The sequence below is a fragment of the Eulemur rufifrons genome, chromosome 8 (assembly GCF_041146395.1).
Source record: "Eulemur rufifrons isolate Redbay chromosome 8, OSU_ERuf_1, whole genome shotgun sequence".
NCBI classification, from domain to species: domain Eukaryota; kingdom Metazoa; phylum Chordata; class Mammalia; order Primates; family Lemuridae; genus Eulemur; species Eulemur rufifrons.
In genome coordinates this window covers 102,497,891-102,520,600 of record NC_090990.1, presented here as the reverse complement: position 1 = coordinate 102,520,600, position 22,710 = coordinate 102,497,891, and the positions used below count along the sequence as shown (strand labels likewise).

General features: G+C 42.0%; 2 protein-coding genes across 2 annotated transcripts; one reads left to right on the top strand and one right to left on the bottom strand.

Annotated features, from left to right (window-relative positions):
• Nucleotides 1-1,332: 1,332 nt before the first annotated feature.
• On the bottom strand, nt 1,333-1,635 carry LOC138390228 (late cornified envelope protein 2A). Its single transcript, XM_069479129.1, has one exon. The coding sequence runs from the start codon at nt 1,633-1,635 to the stop codon at nt 1,333-1,335; it is 303 nt and encodes a 100-aa protein (XP_069335230.1).
• Nucleotides 1,636-21,605: 19,970 nt separating this feature from the next.
• On the top strand, nt 21,606-21,899 carry LOC138389994 (late cornified envelope protein 2A-like). Its single transcript, XM_069478748.1, has one exon. It carries the CDS (start codon nt 21,606-21,608, stop codon nt 21,897-21,899), a length of 294 nt encoding a protein of 97 aa, XP_069334849.1.
• Nucleotides 21,900-22,710: the final 811 nt, after the last annotated feature.

Below are 22,710 nucleotides of genomic sequence, written 5' to 3'. Positions count from 1 at the left end.
ATTATCTATCACAGTGGCAATGATTACAAAAAGCAGCAAAGAAAAGAGTTCCCAAGGATGATCGGGAGGAATTAGAGAGGAAATGTCAACTGGTAGCCATTGCCCTAATCCACAAGGGACAGGATGAGTTACTTAGAGAGCACAATCTCATCATGGCCTTGCTCTGACTGAACCTATAACCTCCCCACAGACACCACTTAGCCTGGAATTTCTTAATTCCCCAGTGGTGGTCTCACTCCCCTTCACACTTTCTCCTCCAGCTACAGACATACCCAAACATCCAGACAAACTGCCTTTCTGCCCTAAAATTCTATGAGTGATGAGCTGGAAGACCATGACCTAAGGAGGGCAAGCCCCAGCCTGAGCTACTGTGCAGCTTATTTGACAGCTACGCGACAGTGGTATTTCTGATGGTTCTTCTCATCCTCCAGGCCTGGGCGTTGGTAGTGAGCCAGGTGCAGCAATGAAAGTGGGACATGGCCCAGAACTCAGTTCCACACTCTATGTCTCCCTTAGTGGTAGGCTGAGTCAGAGGGACTGGGCAGGTCCATACTCCTGCAGCCACATGGATATTGTTTAAATGCTTATTTAACAATTATTTAGAAGAGAGGCTGGAGCATGAATGAAAGCAAGAATTGGGCAGATTCCTTCTCCCTAGAGGGTAGTTGAGTGGCAATGAGTTGTCATTTAAGCTTGCCCCAAGGGTTCCAATTCTCATGCCAAACATTTTAAATCAAATGAAAGGAATTCTGTTAAATACACCTTTTTATTGGAATGCCAAAGAATTTTTGAACTTTGTCATCATGGCATGAAGAGAAAATGAAAATAATTTACATGCAGCATGGTAGGCTAAACTGACCGGGCCGAGCATGGCCAAAAGTGCTCAGTGGCTTCTGGTCACCGTGTGGCCTGGGAGGATCCATGTCTCCCTGTCCTCAAGTGCACAAAGGCGATCCCATGGAGAAGCTCTACTGTGAGATTGCTCTTACATAACTGTCCCTGCAAAATGCTCTGGCTTGTTCTTTCTCAGGCTCCACTCTTACCAAAGCATCCTAAAAGTGTGTTACCAGAGCTTTGGGCTCTCAGGGATTTGAAAGGAATAAAAGAATTGACAAAGGCTGGGAAACTTCATGAGCAAACCACTGAGCTTTATTGTCATGCAAGGTCAGGCAGGAAGGGAAGATCGGGGTCCAGGATGGACACTTGGGTCATCAGAACAGACAGAACCTTTCCCAGGAGGAATTGTTCCTGTGAAGAAGGGAACCATCGCCTGGGACAGGTCCTGGCCTAGAGTTTTCCCATAGGGGTTTTTCTGTGATGTTCAAGGTCAGGTCAGCAGCAGCCCCCAGAGCCATGGCAGCTGCCAGAGCCACCTGAAGGCTCACACTCACAGCAGTCGGGGCTCTGGTGCCGGCGCCGGTGGAAGAGACGGGGCCTGTGGTGGCTCAGGCAGCAGCTGCCACCCCCAGAGCTGGAGCCACAGCATCCCTCAGAGCTGGAGCCACAGCAGGAAGAGACTGGAGGGGGACAAGGAGCCGGACACTGGGGCGGGCACTTTGGAGGGCACTTGGGTGTGCATTTGGGGGGACACTTGGGAGGGGGCTGGCACTGCTGCTGGTTTTGCTGGCAGGACATCTTTGTAGGACTTTTTCAACCTGAAAGTTGCAATAATCAAACACTTTAGCTGTATAAAACCAAGGATGGCAATTTGATGTTAAAATTAAATCATATAGTGATGGTGAATAATGTTTAGTGTGTCCGTATATCTATAGATAGATATACATACCCACACACGCATATCAGTAAGTGAAATAAAAGAACTTAAATCTTTCCTGCTGAATAAAAATATGTGGTTGAAAAATCAGATAAAATAAGAAGCTTCTTGTTCTATCTTTCAGTAGACAGCCAGTATTTTCTGATCTTCATGAGCATGGATAGTGTTCACACCTCAATAAAGTACTTAGTCCGTAAATATCAGAATAAGTCCCTGGCAAAATTGTGAGGCCCACACTTCCCCCAACCCAAGGCAAGATTTCCAGAGACTCAAGGCAGACTGGGTCTTATCTCTGCTCAGTATGGCAGAAGTCAAGCACATGGATCTCTTTCCCCAGCCTCCCCTCTTCCTCCCATGCCTCTGTCCCGCTCAGACCCCTCTGGTCTCCCAGGTTCCCACTCACCCTGGTCACGCACAGGAGCACAGGCAGGGCCTTGAGGAGTCAGAGCAGGTGAGGTGCTGGAGCCTGGTATGCCTTTTATAGGGCCTGGGCTTGACTCTGGGAAGGGCAGGAGGTGGCTCTTGCACAACCAGGCACGTGCTGGGTCATTCCTGACATTCCCCTGCCTCCTGTTCCCGCAATCCAAGGAGGCTTTAGGAGCTCTCAGGACCCTCTCTGGGGTGGGGGTGAGAACGGCTTTAGCTACTAACAACCTCCCCTGGCTGGGGCCCTGAAGAGTCGAGTCGAGATGCTCAAGGAGCCAATGCCTGAGCAAATGTGCTGTTTTCACTCTCGGTAATCTCAGGTCAAAGCCGCAGGCTATTTTATTTTGTATTTATTTTTTATCAGTGTGGAAATAGTCCATTCTGATTCCCTCCCATCCTCCAGGTTTGTCTTCTAGGTCCTCCTTTAGGGACCAGCCATCCCCAGGCTGGCTGCTCTGGAGTTTTGGATTGGGAAGAATCCTCTCCATCCAGCCATCCTCCTGAGACCTGTCCTTCAGGGTGGACGCTGGGTCCCTGATCCTCCCTGTCCTCTAAGCAGCTGTGTTGTGTTGATTTCCTTTAGTTGTAAGGATAATGATGATGGAAATTATTTAGTCAAAACTATGAACTCTTGACGTGGCAAGAGGTAGGCAGGCTGTAGAGCTCAGATTTCTGTGTAAATTCCCTAACCCGAATTACATGACCTTTAAAATATCACTCGTTTCCTAGGCATCAGCATTCTTTTTTAAAATTATAATTTTTTAAAATTATAATTTTATTCATTGATTTGAACATTAACTAAGAAGTGATAAGATTTAGCATATGTCTGGCACATAGACGATGCTTAATAATGCATGTCAAAAAAGTGAGCAGCATTTAGGCCTAATGTGGGGGTTCTAGAGATAGGCACTTATGTTCCAGCTCTCAAGGGGCTGGGGAGATTCTGAGCTGGGAGCTCAGTTACTGCTGGGGATGAGGAACAGGGATGATGTTGACTACGGTATTGAATTTAGCTTGACATTGAGCAAGCAGGGAAGAGTTTGGGAAATAGATTACTTCATTCATTTGTTGAGAGCAAACTATGTACCACTCACTGTGCTAGGGACAGGGGCAGAGCTGTGAACAAACGGAGGAGACTTCCCCCTCACTGAGGTACCCATAAAGAGGAGAGTCGATGACCTCTAGGTCTCTTTTGGCCCAGACGTGCGCCATTCTCCATTTATTTATTACCTATTTTCAGACATGATTCCTCCTACCCTCCAAGAGCTTTCAGGTCAAGGGTGAAATAAATCAACACATGAACAAAATACTTGTTTAAACGGACATTCATTCATTTAGCACGTTGGATGGGGTCTGTGGACATATGTCAGGAATTTGGGGTTTGGAGGTGAATCAGACACAACCTCTGACCTTGAAAAGGTCACAGTCCACTGGAATCTCTGAAGATATTCCTTGCACAGGAAAACCCCATGAGATCCAAAGAAGATGGCTCTGACTCTCACCTCTTGAATCACTAGTTTGCAATGAGATCTGTGGGATACTTGGAGTAGTCCAGCTTTGTCTTTGGTGTTGTCATCTTGAGTTTCCTCATTCTCTGTGAAGAGATGTTTGCAGTAACCATGGTTCTCGCGCCCTGAGCACGGCTCACCACAGTTTCCTCATGCTCGTGGGTCTGTGCACAGGCTCTGCTATCCCTCCCTCCCTGGCTCTCTGGCTTCATGGACAATTGGAAAAATCACATGGGGTGTTGAAAGAATAGGAAGCTCACATTTCTTTGCATTGCAGATTTTACAGTCAGGGGAAAGAGTGCCTTTTATTCTTTAACTGTTGCTAAAGCATTATCAGTATATGATCCTATTTCCTTTTTTTTTCCTATGGTATTTCAGTAGAGTTCTAGTGAAAATAATTGAATTAATCATAATCCTTGGTTCATGACACACTCTCTTTTTCATTCCATAGGGCCCTCTTTACATATTCATATATCTGTCCATCTAAATCTATCCTTCTGTCATATATTTTATTTAATAAGTAAAAGAATAATTATTTTTCCTTTCCTGCTTAAATTGTTTTAACATACTCACACATTTCATTAAAATATATTGTTTTAAAGTTATTAAATGTCATGCTATCCATATTCTTTTTATACTAAATGTTATATTTCTAAGATTTGTCCACATTATTGCATTTCACTGTAGTTCATTTTGACTGCTGAATCATATTGTGTGTATACACCACAGTTTATATATCATATCCCCCACAAATTGGTAGTTTGTGGTTTTCAGATGTCTTCTTTGTTCTGAGTATTCTTGTACATGTCTCTTAGGAGCAGAATTGCTTAATATTGATGTATATAGTAGTTTATAATAGAATGCTAATGTATTTTTAAATGACTGTTTGAATTTTTCTGCCCACTATCCTTAAACAAATTTGAAGTTATCTACTCCTTGTAAGTTTCATACTATTTGACTATAAAACTACGTAGGCCAGTGTTTTTTGCGGGAATGTTTTAAAACAATACTTTAGTTTCTTTATTATTTATAAGACAGCTAATGCTTTTTGTTTCTTCTTGAGCTTATTTTAGTAGATAACACTTTTTAATGTACGTTTCCCATTTTATCTAAGTTTTTAGTAACCATATACTTTGGAAATATATAGTTACTGATAGTCTTTTATTTTTATATTTTTATTTTCTGCTTTATTGCCAGTATGAAGATACATAACTTTTCAAAATTCATATTATTTAATTATATTTTCTCTCTCTCTCTATATATATATATATATTTTTTTTTTTTTTTTTTGAGACAGAGTCTCGCTCTTTTGCCTGGGCTACAGTGTTGTGGTGTCAACCTAGCTCACAGCAACCTCAAACTCCTGGGCTTAAGCAATCCTTCTGCCTCAGCCTCCCTAGTCGCTGGGACTACAGGCATGCACCACCGTGCCTGGCTTATTTTTTTCTACATATTTTTAGTAGTCCAGATAATTTCTTTCTATTTTTAGTAGAGACAGGGTCTCGCTCTTGCTCAGGCTGGTCTCGAACTCCTGACCTTGAGCGATCCTCCTGCCTCGGCCTCCCAGATTGTTAGGATTACAGGTGTGAGCCACCGCGCCCAGCCTCTTTTGTTTTTTTTTAAACCTAGATTAATCTTGCCAGGGTTGAGTTTTTATTTTGTTTTGTTTTGGTTTGGGTTTGGAGGGCCTATTTTAGAATCAGGACTCCTTACTTTAAGAATAAGAAAACTTGCCAAATTTCCATTTCAACCCTTTTCAGACCCCAGGATACGGTGGCCAGGGAGCTACCAAGTCCCCTCAGGAGTAGAGCCAGGGCAGCACAGAGAAATCCTGTTCCCATGAGGAACTCAGAAAATGGGTGGGAATTAACTCATTCTGAGTTTTCAAGTCCTACTCCTCTTCCTCTAGCTCCCTGGGGGTGGTGGACTATAGTCTGAATAGCAGGTGATATTTTCTGCCTGGGTAGGGGCGAGGAAGTGCTGAGGGTAAAGTCCTCCCCTGAGGGGTAGGTTTGCAGAGCAGGGCTCCTTGTGCACCACCCAGTCCTTGACCTCACTGGGGGTTTGGCACAGACTCAGGAACCTTTCCTTATAATTATTTCTAGTCAGAATCTCTAATACTCCCCAATGGAATATGAACTTACAGGCCTAAATGACAAAATACGTAAAGATCACAAGCATTTAAAAAGATTCCATTAAAATCAGAGGTATTAGAAATGTTTCACCAATTTTTTAAATGAATATATAAGATGAAGTTTATTTGGTATTCTATGAAATAGATTCTTAATTCATCAACATTTGTACTCTTGATCAGTACTGTTTTTTTTTTTTTTTAATGTATTATGAACACACTGGTACCAAAAGGAATTAAAGAAAAAGACAAAATCATCTATGAGATACTCAAGGAAACATAAATATAACTAAAAATATGGTAAGAGATAGAGAAAATAGAAAATATAAAAAGAGCAAAAAAAAAAAAAAAGAATCAGACAGAAAGTAATAAACTTAGAAGAGAGACAGTGGAAATCTAACACACATAATTTGTATGCCTGAAGAAGGAAAGGAAAACAATGCATGAGAACTAATACTTGAAACTGTAATTCAGAGACTCTTATTCCATGTGAGGTGGAGTAAAAGTCTTTTTCTCCCACTCAATGCAACCATATAACCTGGAGAAACTGCGTAGAGCTAGCTATTTGAGAATTCTGAAATAGCAGCTGGCAGATAGGGGAAGGGCACAAGGATCAAAGTAGAACTGAAAAGGTGGTGAGCTTACTTTTTTCTCCTCTGGTATCTCTTGGTCTGAACTTAAGGCAGCTGGAAGCCTGAAAATAAGTACTGTGGGGCACATGGAGCACTTTAGGAGAAGCCGGCAGTTCTGGCTTAAACAGCAAATGGAGAAGTCCTAATGTTTGGAGAGAGTGTGAAAGTCCCCCATTTCGATCTCTTTGTCCTTTCCTACTCCACATCTCAGGCAACGCGATGGCGGCAGGGGCAGTAGCCGCTGGAGGAGGCTGGCGGGAGTCAAACTGTGAGAAGAGGAACAATTTTTCTCCATTTGGTGGAGCTGTCATCCCAAAAGGGTGGGGCCAACCCCCATTGCTTTTTTCTCTCTGTGTCCTCTCACGCCTTGGGCCCAGACATGGGCATAATGCTGCAAGTGTGTGGCAGAGCAGGGTAGCAGGAAACCCAGTTTCTGGCAGGAAGAAGCATAAAGTGATCCCCACAGAACCTGAAAGTGCTGGGGAGATTACAGAGGGAGAGAGAAAAGCTCAGGAAAATGATCCCACAAACTTGTTTATGAATTCTAGAGTTCACTGCCGGGACACACATGCAAGGATCTGGTCCTAAGTAGCAAACAAAAACATAGGAGAACTTACTTAACAGAGATTTTACTTCCCAGGTCCTAGGATGACCCTGCTTGGCACTCACTTTAAACAGATAGGAGGAGACTACAAAGACTGTCAACACTTAACTGACATTGGAACTGCATCACATAGGAAGTATGTGGGAACTTGTAAAATAAGCCTAATCAGGTTGATGGCCTCGTAAAACAAAAACATCAACATTTCCCATAGGATTTAAATAAGACCCAGAGTGCTTAGTTTAAAATGTTAATGCTCAGCATCCAACCGCAATTACTTGGCATGAGAAGAACCATGAAAATATCAACTCACGCAACAATCAACGGGGAGCAATATCTGGATGATACAACAGTTGGAATGATCTGAAAAGGACTTTACATGAGAAAAATGTTTACATGAGAAATCATGAATAATATAGAAATGATGTTTAAAAAGTTGTAGCAAAAAAAAGATATAAATAGTACCAAATGAAAATTTTAGAGCTGAAAAATGCAAAAATTGAAATTTTTAAAAAAGCTATTGGATAAATTCAATAGCAGAATGGAGGTGACACAGAAAGGAGTCAGTAAATTTGAAAACGGACCAAGAGAAATGATCCAATTTGAACAAAAAAGAGAAAAAAAAAAAAAGAAAAGAAAATTAACAGCATCAGGGACCTGTGGGTCAAAAACAGAAGATCTACCATGTATGTCCCTGGAGTTCCAGGAAGAGAGAAGAATTAACGTGGGACTGAAAAAAATGTATGGAAAAAATAATGGTTGAGACTTTTCAAGTTTAAAGAAAGACATAAACATACAGATTCAAGAATCAGAGTGAGCCCAAAACAAGATAAGCTCAAAGAAACCTAGTAACATCAGCTGAAAACTAAAGACACAGGAGTAATCTTGAAAGCAGCCAGAGAAAAATGATGCATTACTAAAAGAAGAGCAAAGATTCAAATTATTGCAGCTTTCTTATCAGAAACACAGGGGTCAGAAGAAAATAGTATATCATTTTTAAAGTACTGAAAGAAAACAACAATAACAACAAATGACAACAGTGGTCAACCAGATATCTATATCCAGCAAAGAATTTTATGTCTTTAAGGAATGAAGGTGAAATAAAGACATTCTCAGATGGGAGAAAACTAAGGGAATTTGGAGCCAGCATACCTGGACATTCCCTGGCACTTCCAGCTCCCTGCATGTGTGGGCCAAGTGTCTCCAGCAGCCCAAGGACAGCCCAGGCTCTGATAAAGAGTTGCAGGTGCTGGCTGTTGAAGGTGAGAAAACACCAAAAGGTGGGAGGTGGGGTGGACACTGTGCATGAAAACAGTGTAAAGGGGCAAGAAGGTATCTGGGCAGTACACATATGTTGACTGCCAAAATTTCCCCTGCAGCATGCTCTTTATGGTTTAAGAATCCTAACAGAGCATTTATATCACTCATTCCCATTCTTCATTTAGATTTAATACACACACACATCAAAGTTCATTTGTTCACAATTTTCACTTGTGTACATCTCTGCTTTATTTATGGTAAATGTTTTCATATTTTGTAAAATCCCATTTATATTTCATTGTTTTCTGGGTATACATATTTATGTTTTCATTAGTTTTAAGTTTTAAAATTATTTTTCCATTTAGATAACATGTTATATATATATATATATACACACATACACACACACTCTTATATTTTCTAAAGACAGACATGCTTTTCCCCCCTTTCAAGTCTTTGATAAATCCAGGACTTATCTGGAGTGTTCAGTGACGCCCTCCCCCTTGGCTCACTGTGGTAGAAGAAGATTGCGTTACCACCCTCCTTTCTTCACTTGCTCCTGTTCTTGTGTCCTGCAGTACCTCCTTACTATTAATAGAAAGAAGTCAGTGAAATAAAGATTCTTTTATTTTTCAACTTTATCTGCTAGCTACACTTGCTTGGCTTTCCAATATAATCTCTCCCCTCTCATTTTACAGCTATACAAGCCCCCAACTGGAGTCACACTTTATTTTCCTACTTTATGCTGCACTTTTAAAACATGAAATCATGCCAGCATCCCTGCTGGAAACACTGTTCTCCATCTATCCATCTACCTCAGCAGTTCTCTGTCGGTTGAATTCTTGTCTCTCAGCTCCAAACCTACCTTTCTATACTTGGTGACTCCGGAGCTTTGCAAATCCCCTTCTGCTTTGCGGGTATAGTCCTGTTAGGAGACTGTCAACAGGGGGCGCCAGAGGGATGCGGGAGTCTGGAGAAGGAAGACGGGTGTAATCATCACCCTAGAGATTTTTTTTTGTTTTTCTTTTCTCAATCTGGCAGCAGCAGATGGTTCCTGTTCCCAGTTTTTTCCATACTCCCGGAACTGTCCTCTTGCCGTTCCCTCAGGAACAACAGCACCGCTAGCCAGTGCCTTGCCTTAGAGGTCTGGGTTCCAGCTCTGCGGGGACCCTCCTCTAAATTCCTAGCCCGCAAAAGCCCCACCCCGGCCCCTTGTTCCCCAGCCTCAGGTGTGGTAATAGCTGCTCTGTGTTACCACAGGATTCCCCATTTGCCTTTTTGATCCTCCAATACCTGTTTAACTCATTCATTATTATTTCTGTCAAAATAAGTAATGTTTTCCTGAATGGACACAGACTGATAAATTCTCTAACACGTTTACGTGGTAGGACAGGTGGACAAATTGACTATCCTGAAATAGTGATATACTTATTCCATATTATGAACTAGTAACAATTTTGCTGGCAGAAAATATGACTTATTAAATAAAAACAGATCTATACATTTAAAAAACAATTATACCTCTGAATATTTTAAGAAATCCTACCTCTGAATTTTCCTTTTTACTTTATTTATTTTGTTATCTGCTAGTACTTGCTAGCAGAGAGGCACTGCAATGTCAAATGTTTAAGTAAGATCAAGGAGCAAAACTTGTAATTTCTTAAAATTGGGAAGATTTTGTAAAGGCAAAGAGTATAAAAGATTATAATTATCCAATTCTTATAGAAAGCTTTGATAGACACACAGAACATCAGCATTCAGTGAATGTACTAGATCCCTTATTTTGAGGAACTTTAAAAAGGTATACTTAGTTTTTTTTTCAGTATGTATGTGACAAAGAGGAGGGGGGAGAGAGAGAGAGAGAGAGAGAGAGAGAGAAAGGAACCAGAATCAGCCTGAGAGCTGCCCAGTCTCAAAGATGGGAGCTGGCCCATGGGTTTAAAGGGGCATTTCTTAAGGACCAAGGGGGGTTAGATCATCTGCTGAATTGGGAATAGAGGAAAATTATTTATTTATTTCCAAGAAGTAACAGGACCACAATGTCTTGAGAAGCTAAATTCTTAGCTCAAGGGCTAGAAATTCTCATGCTGCTTCATGGAGTCCGAGCTTAGGAAAGAATATAATTTGGTGAGGTTTAGGTCTGCAGCTTCAGAAAAATAAATGTATCTCCCTGGAAAGGATGGGTTGAAGAGGCAGCAGGGGAAATGCCTGTAATACCCTGCAGGTGTCCCAGTGTGTGAGGAGCCACTTCCTGCTCTGCCCACAGCCATGACTCACCTGGAGCCTAGTCAGGCAGGTGCCTATAAAATGCACATCAGGCCCCTGCTCTTCATCTGCCTGGACACCTCAGGGACTGCTCAGTCCACATCTGGGTCTGACCAGGGTGAGTGGATCTTTCGGAACCTGGATAGATTCCAGCCGAATAGGTGAGGGAGAAAGGAAAGGGAGGAGGGGAATAGAAGTAGAGATTTTGCCTTGGGTCTGGTAGGATCCAGCCTGGGAATTTGAGTCCCTGGGAATTGGAGTGATTAGCCAGTCTAAATTCCTGTCCATGTCTGGACTCTGGCAACTGAGACAGCTGGCTGGGGAGGGCTTATCCCAGGCATTCATGTCTCATAGATAACCTTTGTAGATGCTTAGAGAGGATGCCAGATGCACACGGAGAAAATGGTGATACTCAGCATTACCATGAGATGCCACAGGACATCCTTTCCTCTACCTTGGATATAATTTCCTCCCTCTCTCCTTCCCTTCTTGCCTGCCTTTCTTTGTCTTCCTTTTCTCATTCATTTATTCATTCCTATGTTATTCGTATATTGAGCGTCTACTATTACACAGTGCTGTTCTAGACATTGGAATATAGAAATATGCAATAAAGGGAAGATCATTCCTGTTCTTATGGAGTTTCCATTTTAGTGGGGGACTCTAAATGTTTGAACATCTTCTTTGTGACAACTGTGCCATATCTTAGAGATATAAAAATGAACAAGTTGGAGGCCTTAGGTGAATATGTATGTGTGTGTGTGGTCATGATTGTGTGGTCAAGATATCAGCAGCCTCAGGGTAGATTCCAAAGGAGGAAACAATGATCTAAGATTTCACAAGCCTATAAACATCTTTATTGGGTTTTAGATTGACTGAACTCCCGCCAAGATGGCCTGCCAGCAAAGCCAGCAGCCATGCCAGCCTCCTCTTAAAGGGCCCACTACCAAGTGCCCACCAAAGTGTCCCCCTAAGGGCCCCCCCAAGGTGCCCTGCTCTAGTCTCTTCCTGCTGTGGCCCTAGCTTTGGGGTTGCTGTGGGTTCAGCTGGCCATGGCATCAGAGCTTCAGCTTTTGCTTTGGAGATGCTGCCCACCTGGACTCTGAGCATCAGTTGAGTAACCAAAAGGCCAAAAGCATTGCTACCATGGGGCTGTGCCTCAGAAGCAGCCATTGGCCCAGTGACTTTGGGGCTGGGCTCAAAACTTGCTTTCCTGGTGTTTGGATGTTATTGTGCTAAATGAGCTGCTTTGCCACAATAAATATTTTTAAGATCTCCTTGGTCCTGTTATTTTTTTTTTTTTAATTTATGTTTCTACTCTACTTACCAAGTCCTACCTCTCTCTGAAAAAATTGCTAGGTTCTTAACTTTGGGTGAATAAAAGAAAAATTCAACCTACCAAACATAAAGTAATTAGCTGTTTAAAATATATGACCTACAATTTGATCCAGCAGTCCCACTATTGGGTATTTACTCAAATAAAAAAAAAGTCTTTTTATCAAAAAGACATGTGTACTTGAATGATTATTGCAGCACAATTCACAATTGCAAAGATGTGGAATTACCCCAAGTGCTCATCAATACATGAGTGGATTAATAAAATGTGGTATATGTATACTATGGCTTATTACTCAGCCATAAAAATGGTGAACTAATACCATTACTAATAGTAACAACCTGGATGGAACTAGAGACCATTCTTCTAAGTCAGGTATTGCAAGAATGGAAAAACAAGCACCACATATACTCACAACTAAATTGGAATTAATTGATCAACACTCATGTGCACATATGGTAGTAAAACTTAACAGAAACCAAGCAGGTGGGTGGCGGGGAAGAGGGGAAGGGTAAATTTACACCTAACGGGTACAATGCACACTATCTTGATGATGGGCACACTTTTAACTTTGACTCAAACTGCACAAAAGCAAATCATGTAATAAAAACATTTGTACCTGCATAATATTTTGAAATAAAAACAAATAAAAAATACATGAATGCTTTCTTCTAATAAAATAAAATAACCTAAAATATGGACACATTGTTCAAACAAATAAATTAGAAATATAATAATGTATCAGGGAGAATCTTATTACAGCAATATGTTCAAGATGTCCCTTTAAATAATCATTTTTAACTGACTATGACAGAAAGTGTCCTTGTATATAAAAAATACATGAATTTGGACACTGATTCATAAGTGATCTTATAATAAAATATGAGACTAATCTATAAATTTGCATTCAGTCTTTCTGGCTGAGTTAGTTATTTAAAAGAGGATTTGTGCAAAGGAATGCCCTGACTTTTTTGAGTTCAGATGAAGGAAATACATAGCCACCTTCTCTAATTCTTAGTTTATTTTTATGCACAGGTAGGGCTAATTGAATGAAGCCCTCTTGGCATCTACACATTAAAATAGAAGCCCACTTCCAGGTGTGTAGTGATCAGGAGTGGATGCCTATATGTCTCTTCCTTGTCCTTCCCACTCTACAACTTTGGGGTGGGGATGTCTCACAGACCCAGCTCCTCTAGCTTGTAGACCCCTCTGAGTGAGCTATTAAGCAATCTTTGTACTCATCTCTGGGACCTCTAAAATTGTCATTAAGGGGGACCTGAGGAATATGGTTAGGTCTCCCTGTGGGAATTCCTAGCAACATTTGCAGACCTTCAATGGAATGGCCCCACCCACCCGAATGCCTTTATAGATGCTCCTTTACTTATGAGGGGGTTACGTACAGATAAACCCATGATAAATTGAAAATATCGAGCCCCAAATGCATTTAATACATCTAAACTACTGAACAGCGTATCTTAGCCTAACCTACCTTAAACATGGTCAGAACACTTAACGTTAGCCTGCAGTTGGGCAAAATCATCTGGCAACACAGTACACTGTAGAGTGTCAGTTGTTTACCCTTATGATTGTAGCTGGCTGGGACCTGTGGCTTGCTGCTGGTCCCTAGCATCTTGAAAGAGTATCATTTGGCATATCACTATGAAAAAAAATCAAAATTTAAAATTCAAAATTCAAAATACAGTTTCTACTGAATGTGTATTGCTTCTGCACCATTATAAAGTTGAAAAATGCAACCACTGTAAGAGACCAACTGTAATTAGTAATTATATATTTTCTTTTATTTGTCAAACTTCTGTCTCTCCATTAGAAAGAAGGTAGTTAATGTGGGCAAAAATTATATTTCTTTTATATCATGTTGTACCATCAGACTTGGCCACATAGTCAATAAATACTTGCTGCATGTATGTGAGAGTGAATTAATGAACTGTGATGCTTTACCTTATTAATGGGAGACAATTCAAGAAAATCCTTGGATTTTTTCCCTTTGGAGATGCTTTGCTCTTTTTAGTCACCCTAGCCTATCCCTCTTTCATTTGCTCTCATAAGAATTGCTTAATCTTTAGCTAATTTGCTCAGCACAGAATCTTTGGGAGTAGTTCCTTGGTCAAGGGTATTCCAAGGCACGGATCTGCAATGGTTGCATTATAATGTTTTATTAGTTCTGACCTACTCATCTAAAACATCTTCTAATCCCAGTGAATAAACAAGATATAAATATTGGCTATAAATGGGCATAGGCGGTGAGGCCATTGGGGTGTGTGTGTGTGTGTGTGTGTGTGTGTAGTGATCATACCTAATTAAGATACTTTTATCCCATGATAGCCTATAAATAGTGCTGCCTGAGTCACGAGGAAGGATTGGTTCTATCTTTGTCTTGATTGAGAATTAAGTGCACAGATGTTGCATAAATGAGAGGCTAAGCAGACAATGAGGTTGTCAGAGACTTGGTATGAGAGAGGGATTTAGAAAGCATAGTTTATAAATGATCTAGAAAATCTGCCCTACCAAACAAAGAATTGGCAATCCAGGCCAGACAGATGACCTGACACTGTGGGACTAGTTGTGATGGTCACATGAGAGTTTAGTGGCCTTTCATTTCCCTTATAATACCACTGCAGATTGATTATATATATGCCAGTGCATCTAATCTGTATGTAAATTTGTTCTCATTTCAGATTGAGAAACATGTTGATATTATATTGAAGTAATTGAGAATGTGTGCATGTGTGTGTGCATGTGTGTATCTGGTTAAATTGAGCTTTATTACCAATTTGCTTTACTTTAGGAGCCTCAGTTTTCTCACTAGCACATCAGGGATATAAATAGTGCCTACATCACAGGATTTTTATGAAGATTGAATGAGATAATATGTCAGCCCTTAGGACAATACCTAGAACAAAATAAGTGGTCAATAAACATAGTTTATTATATAATTTTATGTTATTTTTATCATTTGTATACATACATGTGTATATATGTGTGCATACACACACACATACACACATATATATGAGTGCTTGACCCAAAAGCACAACTCCACTCAGTGTGTGCTTCAGGAGAAGACAGGGAATAGAGGGGAAATGTATTAGTCAGGGTTTTCCAGAAAAACAGAACACACACGCACACACACACACACACACACACAGAAACAGAGAGAGAGATTTATTTTAAGGAATCACCTCATGCAGTTGTGGTGGCTGGCAAGTCCAAAATCTGTGGGGCAGGCTTACAGGCTGGAAATTCAGGTTAGAGTTGATGTTGCAGTCTTGAGTCTAAATTCTTACAGGGAAGTAGTCTGAAAATCAGACAATGTTTCTGTATTGCAGTCTTGAGGAGAATTTCTTTTTCTTTGGGAAACCTCAGTCTTTATTCTTAAGAGCTTCAACTGATTGGATGAGGCCCACTACATTAGGGAAGATAAATTGCTTTACTCAAAAAGTCTACTGATTTAATGTTAATCACATTTTAAAATATGCCTACACAGCAACATCTAGACTGGGGTTTGACCAAACAACTGGATAGCACAGCCTAGCCAAACTGACACGTAAAATTAACCATCGCAGGGACTGAGAGGCCATGTGGAGTTCCTTAGAAATATGGTCCAAGAGATATAAGAGGGGCTGACAGTGATCAGAACACATTGGGAATATGAAATGATGGTTTTATTATCACTTGGGGTAAAGGCAAATTTCTAGAAGACCTTTGGAAAATACCAGGGAAACAGAAATTTCTACCTGGTAACCCCTGAGTTCCAACAAGGCTGCACTGCCAGGAGGACTGCAGAGAAGGAGAAGGTGTGTGCAGCTGGGAGGACTTGGTCTTTGCACTTTGGTTCCTTGGAGGAGTAGTGAGTACAGTGCAGAGCAGACTGCCCACCACTGCACACTTGCTGGAGCTCTGGGGGCCTGTGGTGGCCCAGTGCTGCAGTCACGCAGGAAGATCTGGAGTGGACACAGGCTAGGCTCTAGAGTGGCACTGTGGAGGGCACTTCAAAGGTTTTGGCATTGCTGGGGGGGTGGGGAAAGGTATCTGAGCTTGAAAGTGAATTGAATAATAAGTCAGATGAAATAATCTCAAGACAGGAATAATTTTTCTCTTTAAACCTATTTACCATGTGCTGACAAGTAGTTTATAAAACACATTAGTATCTGTGAAGGAACATATTACCCCAAGTTAAAAGTGTTAGGAGTGACATTCTTAACAACACAACATATTGTTACCAAAAGCTCGGCCCCTTGTTCATGAAGGCCAAATCAGAAGAACAAGGAGGACAAGTGGTTTGGGGAGGAAGGAAAGAGAATTTACTTCGCCAGCAAAGGAGGAAACATAGTAGGCCTACTCATCTCAAAATCCCAAATTTCCTGAACATAGGCAGAAATGCAGAGCTTTTAAAGGGAGGGTTCTTGCCTTCAGGCAATTACTGTGGTTAACTATCCTAATCATCCCATCTCTGCCAAAAACAAAGCCTATGAACTCTGCCAGTCACCCACCTGGGGGGATTGCACTACCTGGGAGTTTTAACAAAAGATTTAATCTGCCTCAGGGATGCAGGCCAGGCTGCAGTTCCCAAAAAAGTGGAGGAAGTTTTACCTCTGTTACATATTCCCCACTCTCAATATTTCCCTTCCATATCTATGGGAGGAGGGGTGACTACTCTGTTACAATATGCTAAAACAATGCCACTTTCAGTCTATCATCAGTTCATTTACATTTTCTATCTACATACCCAATTCCTAACTACAGTATTTCATGGATTCTTCGAGGCCACCAATTGTAAGGTGCACCATTATTTCATGCAACACAAGGAAAGAAAAAAAATTGCTGCCAATTCAACTATGACATGCCAACAATGTTATTATATTTACTATTTATTAAGGACCAGACTCTGGAGAGCTAGAGTTAACTTGTAGAAGGTTTATAAGTTGCAAATAATTTGTATCCTATAGAAAATATAACCCAAATATTTCATTGCCTTTTAAGACTTTAACCAGTTTTGTATCTAAATTTGCAGTCTCATTTCAGCATTCTTTTTTTTTTTTTTTTCCTCTGACTGTATATACTTTGGTCTCTCCTGTAAAAAGTAAATCAAAGTCTCAGGGCCACTCCCTCAACTCCTTAGGCAAAAGAGAAGGTAAAACCCTCAGGCTCCTGTGAAAACCAGGCCCCACAGATTATTCATTAAGGAAATTTCTGGCTAATTGCCCATAAGCAAGGACATGCAAATTATTACCTATGTCTAGCTCCTAAAACTAAAGTCTGTTAGATTTCACACTAATAATGAATTACAAGTTTATCTTACAGGTAATAGAAATGGAGACAAAACAGAATCAGATATTCTTCCACCTACTCAGGGACATCTACATACTGATGCTTCCTTTGCTCCCTTATTTTATGTAAAATGTAGATATCTTGGGCCTTATAAGCATGTCACCACTACATCACCCACCCTCCCACCTCATCTAATCCTTCCCCTCCCTCCGCCTTTTTCTGCCTTTTTCCTTCGTTCTGTATGCCTTTAAAATGCTGAAGCTTCTAACATTCCCTTAGGAGAAATAGCCACAACTTGTGTACAGTTCATGTTTTTCCTGGATGTGCCCTCAAAATCTTGGTTTAATAAACCTCCATTGATTGAGATTTTTGCCTCTGTCATTTATTTGATTTGACACTCCTATTCTTTGGAAATTTCTTGCTAACCTGCCATAAGCTCCCAGAAGCTATTTTCACTCTTATAGAGAGTGAAATAAATCTTTGATATATGTCCATTATATATTTGTATGAGAATCATGCTTTTAACTTTTTGAAAATTATAGTTTAATAAACCCTTATCTCCACACTTACTCTTTTGAGAGTGGAGACTGGGCCCGAACCAGACTGTTCCAATATTGACAAGAAGGTCAAAAGGGCCATAGTGCAGGAAAAATCTGGATTAATAAATTTATTAGATGAACAGATGTGAGAGAGAAATCAGGAAACTTGGTAAGGCTTTTTCCTGAACTGTGGCTAAAATAAAGTTCCAGTGTTTTGTGGGGGATAATTTTCTGGAATATATTGAGTTTAAGTTCTCAAAAAGACAAATCAAGGAGATGAATGGAGAGACCAGCCTACAGGAGTGTGACTTTCAGATAAGGGGAACTTCAAATGAAGTGTCTGAAATCACCCCTGGGCCATTCTTCTCATGACACTTACTTAATCATTTGAGTGGTCTTGCAGTCACACATTCATTCATCCAGCCAACATTCACTGAGCAATTAAGCATTTGGCTAGTCCCTGAGGGAACGTGGACAATGAGACAAAGGATCTCCTTGGCTCAGAGGAATCACACATGATGGTGTGAGGACTATAGAGAGAGAAGCAAGAATATCTCCAAGCAGGTGTTTCTTCATTAACTTGTGAACCAATTCCCAGCATTTTCTGAGATATAAAGGGGGATAAGGGGACATGTTAAAGAGCTATTTATCCCCTGACTCTGGTTTCCCAGACGATGGAATCCCATTAGTTCCTCCATCTCTTATTCACCCTTTCAATCTAGACACTCACGTATGTGCATGCTCATGTTCACCTACACTTTCAGGTAAATGCAACACACCCATGCTTGCACGTGCACGTGTGTACACACACACACAGCCTTGCTTCCCTCACTTCCCCACTCATCCCATTGCTACAAACATCTTTGTCAAAGAGAATGAGGAAGCTGAGGATGATATCACCATGAAGACAGTGGAATGAACCAACATGCTCCAATCTCATGGGGAAATAGTGACTCAGGAGTTTCAGGCCCCAAACGTCATCCTCTTTGGTGCCCATGTTTTTCTGTAGTCATCTTCAGAAAGGCCACTAAATTATGCAGTTCTTGACATTATGGGCCACTTATTATTCACCTGTATATCCCCATGTTTGGACGAACATGCTCTGAGAATGTTGCAGGCTTTCAAAGAATGCCTTTTGAGTGCTTTGGTCACGTTATTGATTTACTTTATCCTTGAACTAAAAGCTCTCAGAGAGCAGGGGCCAGGTCTGAAAATAGGTTTGGACAAGAGACTCATTTAGAAGCAGCTGATAGAAGACTGTGCTCTTTCTATCCTCCCTTCCTCCTGCCAATCAGGCACTAGGCAATGTGACGGCAGGGTCTGTTTTCTCTTTTAATCAGAGATGTTAATATAAATATTTTTTCAACTTTAATTTTATTTTGACATCTTTATTGAGATATAATTCATACAGTTAATCTATTTAAAGCATAAATTCAATAGTTTTCCATATATTCACAGACTGGGGCAATCACCACCACAATTTTAGAACATTTTTATCATCCCCCCAAAAGAAACCCTGTACTCACTAGCAGTCACTCCCCAATTTCTCCCAACCCTCTCCAGTACCTGCAAGCCACTCACCTCCTTTCTGTTTCTACAGATTTTCTAAGCATTTCATAGAAATAGGATCATACAATCTATGGTCTTCAGTGACCAGCTTCATTCACTTAGCATATTTTCAAGGTTACTCTCAATATATCTATTTAACATAAATGAATAAATAATGGATAAATGCATCTAGTGCAATATATCTGAAGCAGGGTTCTAGTGCATCACAACCCTGAGTAAATGAACTCCTGATTGCTCATCTGCTTCCTGAGAGGAAAGGAGCCCACTTTCCACAGACACCCCAAGGAATAATTTATACCTCCTGAGAAAGCTTTCAAATCCTCTAAGTATCTGGTTGAGTTAAGCTCTCTGAGAGTAGGGGCTCTATATGGACAATGAATTCCACATCATACCTGGGCAAGTACCCAATGTATGGCATTAGTTTTTCTTTTAAACACGTATTTATTAAGCATATATAGGGCACAGAGTCTTGTGCTCTGATACTCCTAGTGTTCCAGCAATTTCCAAAGATCACCCACTTGGCAAATTGAAGGTTTTCTGATTCCAGTGGAAGATTCAGTGCAATTCTTCTGACTAAAGAAAGTGTTTAGATTTTAGAGAAATTGTTGTTTTTTTTTTTTTTTTTTGAGACAGAGTCTCACTCTGTTGCCCAGGCTAGAGTGAGTGCCGTGGCATCAGCCTAGCTCACAGCAACCTCAAACTCCTGGGCTTAAGCGATCCTACTGCCTCAGCCTCCCAAGTAGCTGGGACTACAGGCATGCGCCACCATGCCCGGCTAATTTTTTTTTTTTGTATATATATTTTAGTTGTCCATATAATTTCTTTCTATTTTTTTTAGTAGAGATGGGGTCTCACTCTTGCTCAGGCTGGTCTCGAACTCCTGACCTCGAGCGATCCACCCGCCTCGGCCTCCCAGAGTGCTAGGATTACAGGCGTGAGCCACCGCGCCCGGCTGAGAAATTGTTTATTCTCCATCATCCTCCTTGCAGTGGACTGCAGAATAGACCACTGAGTCTACTTTTCATAGTGAGGCTCAGAGGTTACAATGAAGCGCTGACGTGTGGCAAGGGAGGGATGCCCAGGAGGTGCAAAGGCTACAGCAGCCACCTGAGATGGGTGCATCCACAGCAGGACTTGGGAGGGAAACTGCTCGGGGTGGAGGGAGCCACGATGGAGCATTTCCACAGGGACTAGGGGAAGCTGAGGACCAGAACTGATGTTTCCTCAGAGGATGTGCACAGAAAGAGATGAAGGGACAGAGTTTGTCCAGGTGCTGGTTCCTTGGGAGCCCTAAGTCAACTCCTCAGGGTCCCATCCTGGGAGAGGCTGTGACTGGCTAAAGCCCTTCTGGATCCCAGCCCCAGAGGGGGTTCCTGGAACCTTCCCAAGGCCTCCTTGGATTGCGGGAACAGGAGGCAGGGGAATGTCAGGAATGACCCAGCACGTGCCTGGTTGTGCAAGAGCCACCTCCTGCCCCTCCCAGAGCCAAGCCTGGGCTCTATAAAGGGCATACCCGGCTCCAGCACCTCACCTGCTCTGACTCCTCAAGGACCCTGCCTGTGCTCCTGTGCATGACCAGGGTGAGTGGGAACCTGGGAGACCAGAGAGGTCTGAGCAGGGCAGAAGCATGGGAGGGGGCAGGCTGGGGAAAGAGAGCCATGTGCTTGATTTTTGCCATACTGAGCAGGGATAAGACTCAGCCTGCCTGGAATCTCCTGAATCCCTGGGGTTTGCTGGAGCTGGCTCCCATCAGCTGGGGTAGCAGACTGCAGCATCTTTCCCAACTCTGCGTTCAGGGTCATCACATTGGTAGCTTAGCTGAAAACAGCCAATACTCACACCACGGAAACTAGCAAATGCTTCAGACTAGGTCTTTTTTTTTTTTTTTTTCCCTAATCTGGAGTGCTCATTGTTAAACATTTTCCCAGAGAACTCCTGAGGGGTGTCTGGCAGGGAGTTTAGGCTTGCATTAAGAGAATGGGCACTTTAGGGGCTGTGAACCCTTTGTGCAGGCTTGTGAGGATGTAGCAATCCCAACTTCCCCCTGAAAGGAAGTCTAAGAAGCTCATTCTGGTGACTTTTTAAATCTATGTACTTTTACTGGGGGAAAGATTCCATTTTTTTTTTTTTTCCAGGTCACTGATGTGACTGTATGATCTAAATATCATTTGTCTTCTACATATAAATTGATTCTAAAAGAGGTATAATTAGGACCTTGGTTTTAAATATTTAAAGAGTTTCACTATTATCTTTTAGGTTGACTGAACTCCAGCGGAAGATGTCCTGCCAGCAAAACCAGCAGCAGTGCCAGCCCCCTCCCAAGTGTCCACCTAAGTGTCCTCCCAAATGCCCACCCCAGTGCCCAGCTCCATGTCCCCCTCCAGTCTCTGGGGGCTGCTGTGGCTCCAGCTCTGGGGGCTGCTGTGGCTCCAGCTCTGGGGGTGGCAGCTGCTGCCTGAGCCACCACAGGCCCCGTCTCTTCCACCGGCGCAGGCACCAGAGCCCCGACTGCTGTGAGTGTGAGCCTTCAGGTGGCTCTGGCAGTTGCCATGGGTCTGGGGGCTGCTGCTAACCTGGGCCGTGGTGGAGCTATTGGGGGAACCGAATGATCAAGAGCTTGCCACAGCCTCATGTACGCCTCTTCCCACTTCCTCTCCTCCAATTCATGGGGTGACAAGGACCACAGTCATAGAGAGTCCTGGGAAGAACTTTGTGTTTGACTGAGCACCCCAAATGCTCAGCCCGAATGAAAGTCTTCTTTTCCTCCTTTCCTTCATGTTATAATAAAGCTCTGATTTCCTACTCACAAAATGTCTTGGTTATTCTTCTCTTTTGTAGTGTGATTTCTAATGTCCTCCCAAGGTCAGGGCCGCAGAGACATGCTCTTCACGGTGCAGGGCCAGGCCCTGAATTAGTGACAAGTGAAGGCTGCTCCAAGGAACTGATTCCCTCCACACAGGGTGGATAGATCCCTGAGAGGGTCACCTCCAGCCACAGGAGCTTTGCCTCTCTCCCATTAAGCTGCACAAATGTTCTCATTTTCTGTGTGCTCCGGAAGTTGAGAAAGGTTGGGAAGCTTTGTAGACTTGCCCTTCCCTACAGAGAAGGATAAATCTCCATTTAACAGAACTTCCCTGCTGTTAGAATCAATAGTTGGATAAAATACTTGAAATGAATGTTGAGACCCTTCCTCCCCCAAAACACAGTGCACGGTCACTGAACTCCCTTCTAGGGAGGGTGTGTCTGGTTAAGATCACCTTTGGACTTGCTGCCTTGGATCATGGTCTGCGTGTTTTGAGCTGTTTCCCAGAACCCTGTCTCACCACCTGGCCCATACGCTGGGCAGGTGAAGGATGAGTGATGGAGATAATTACTAGAAAAAA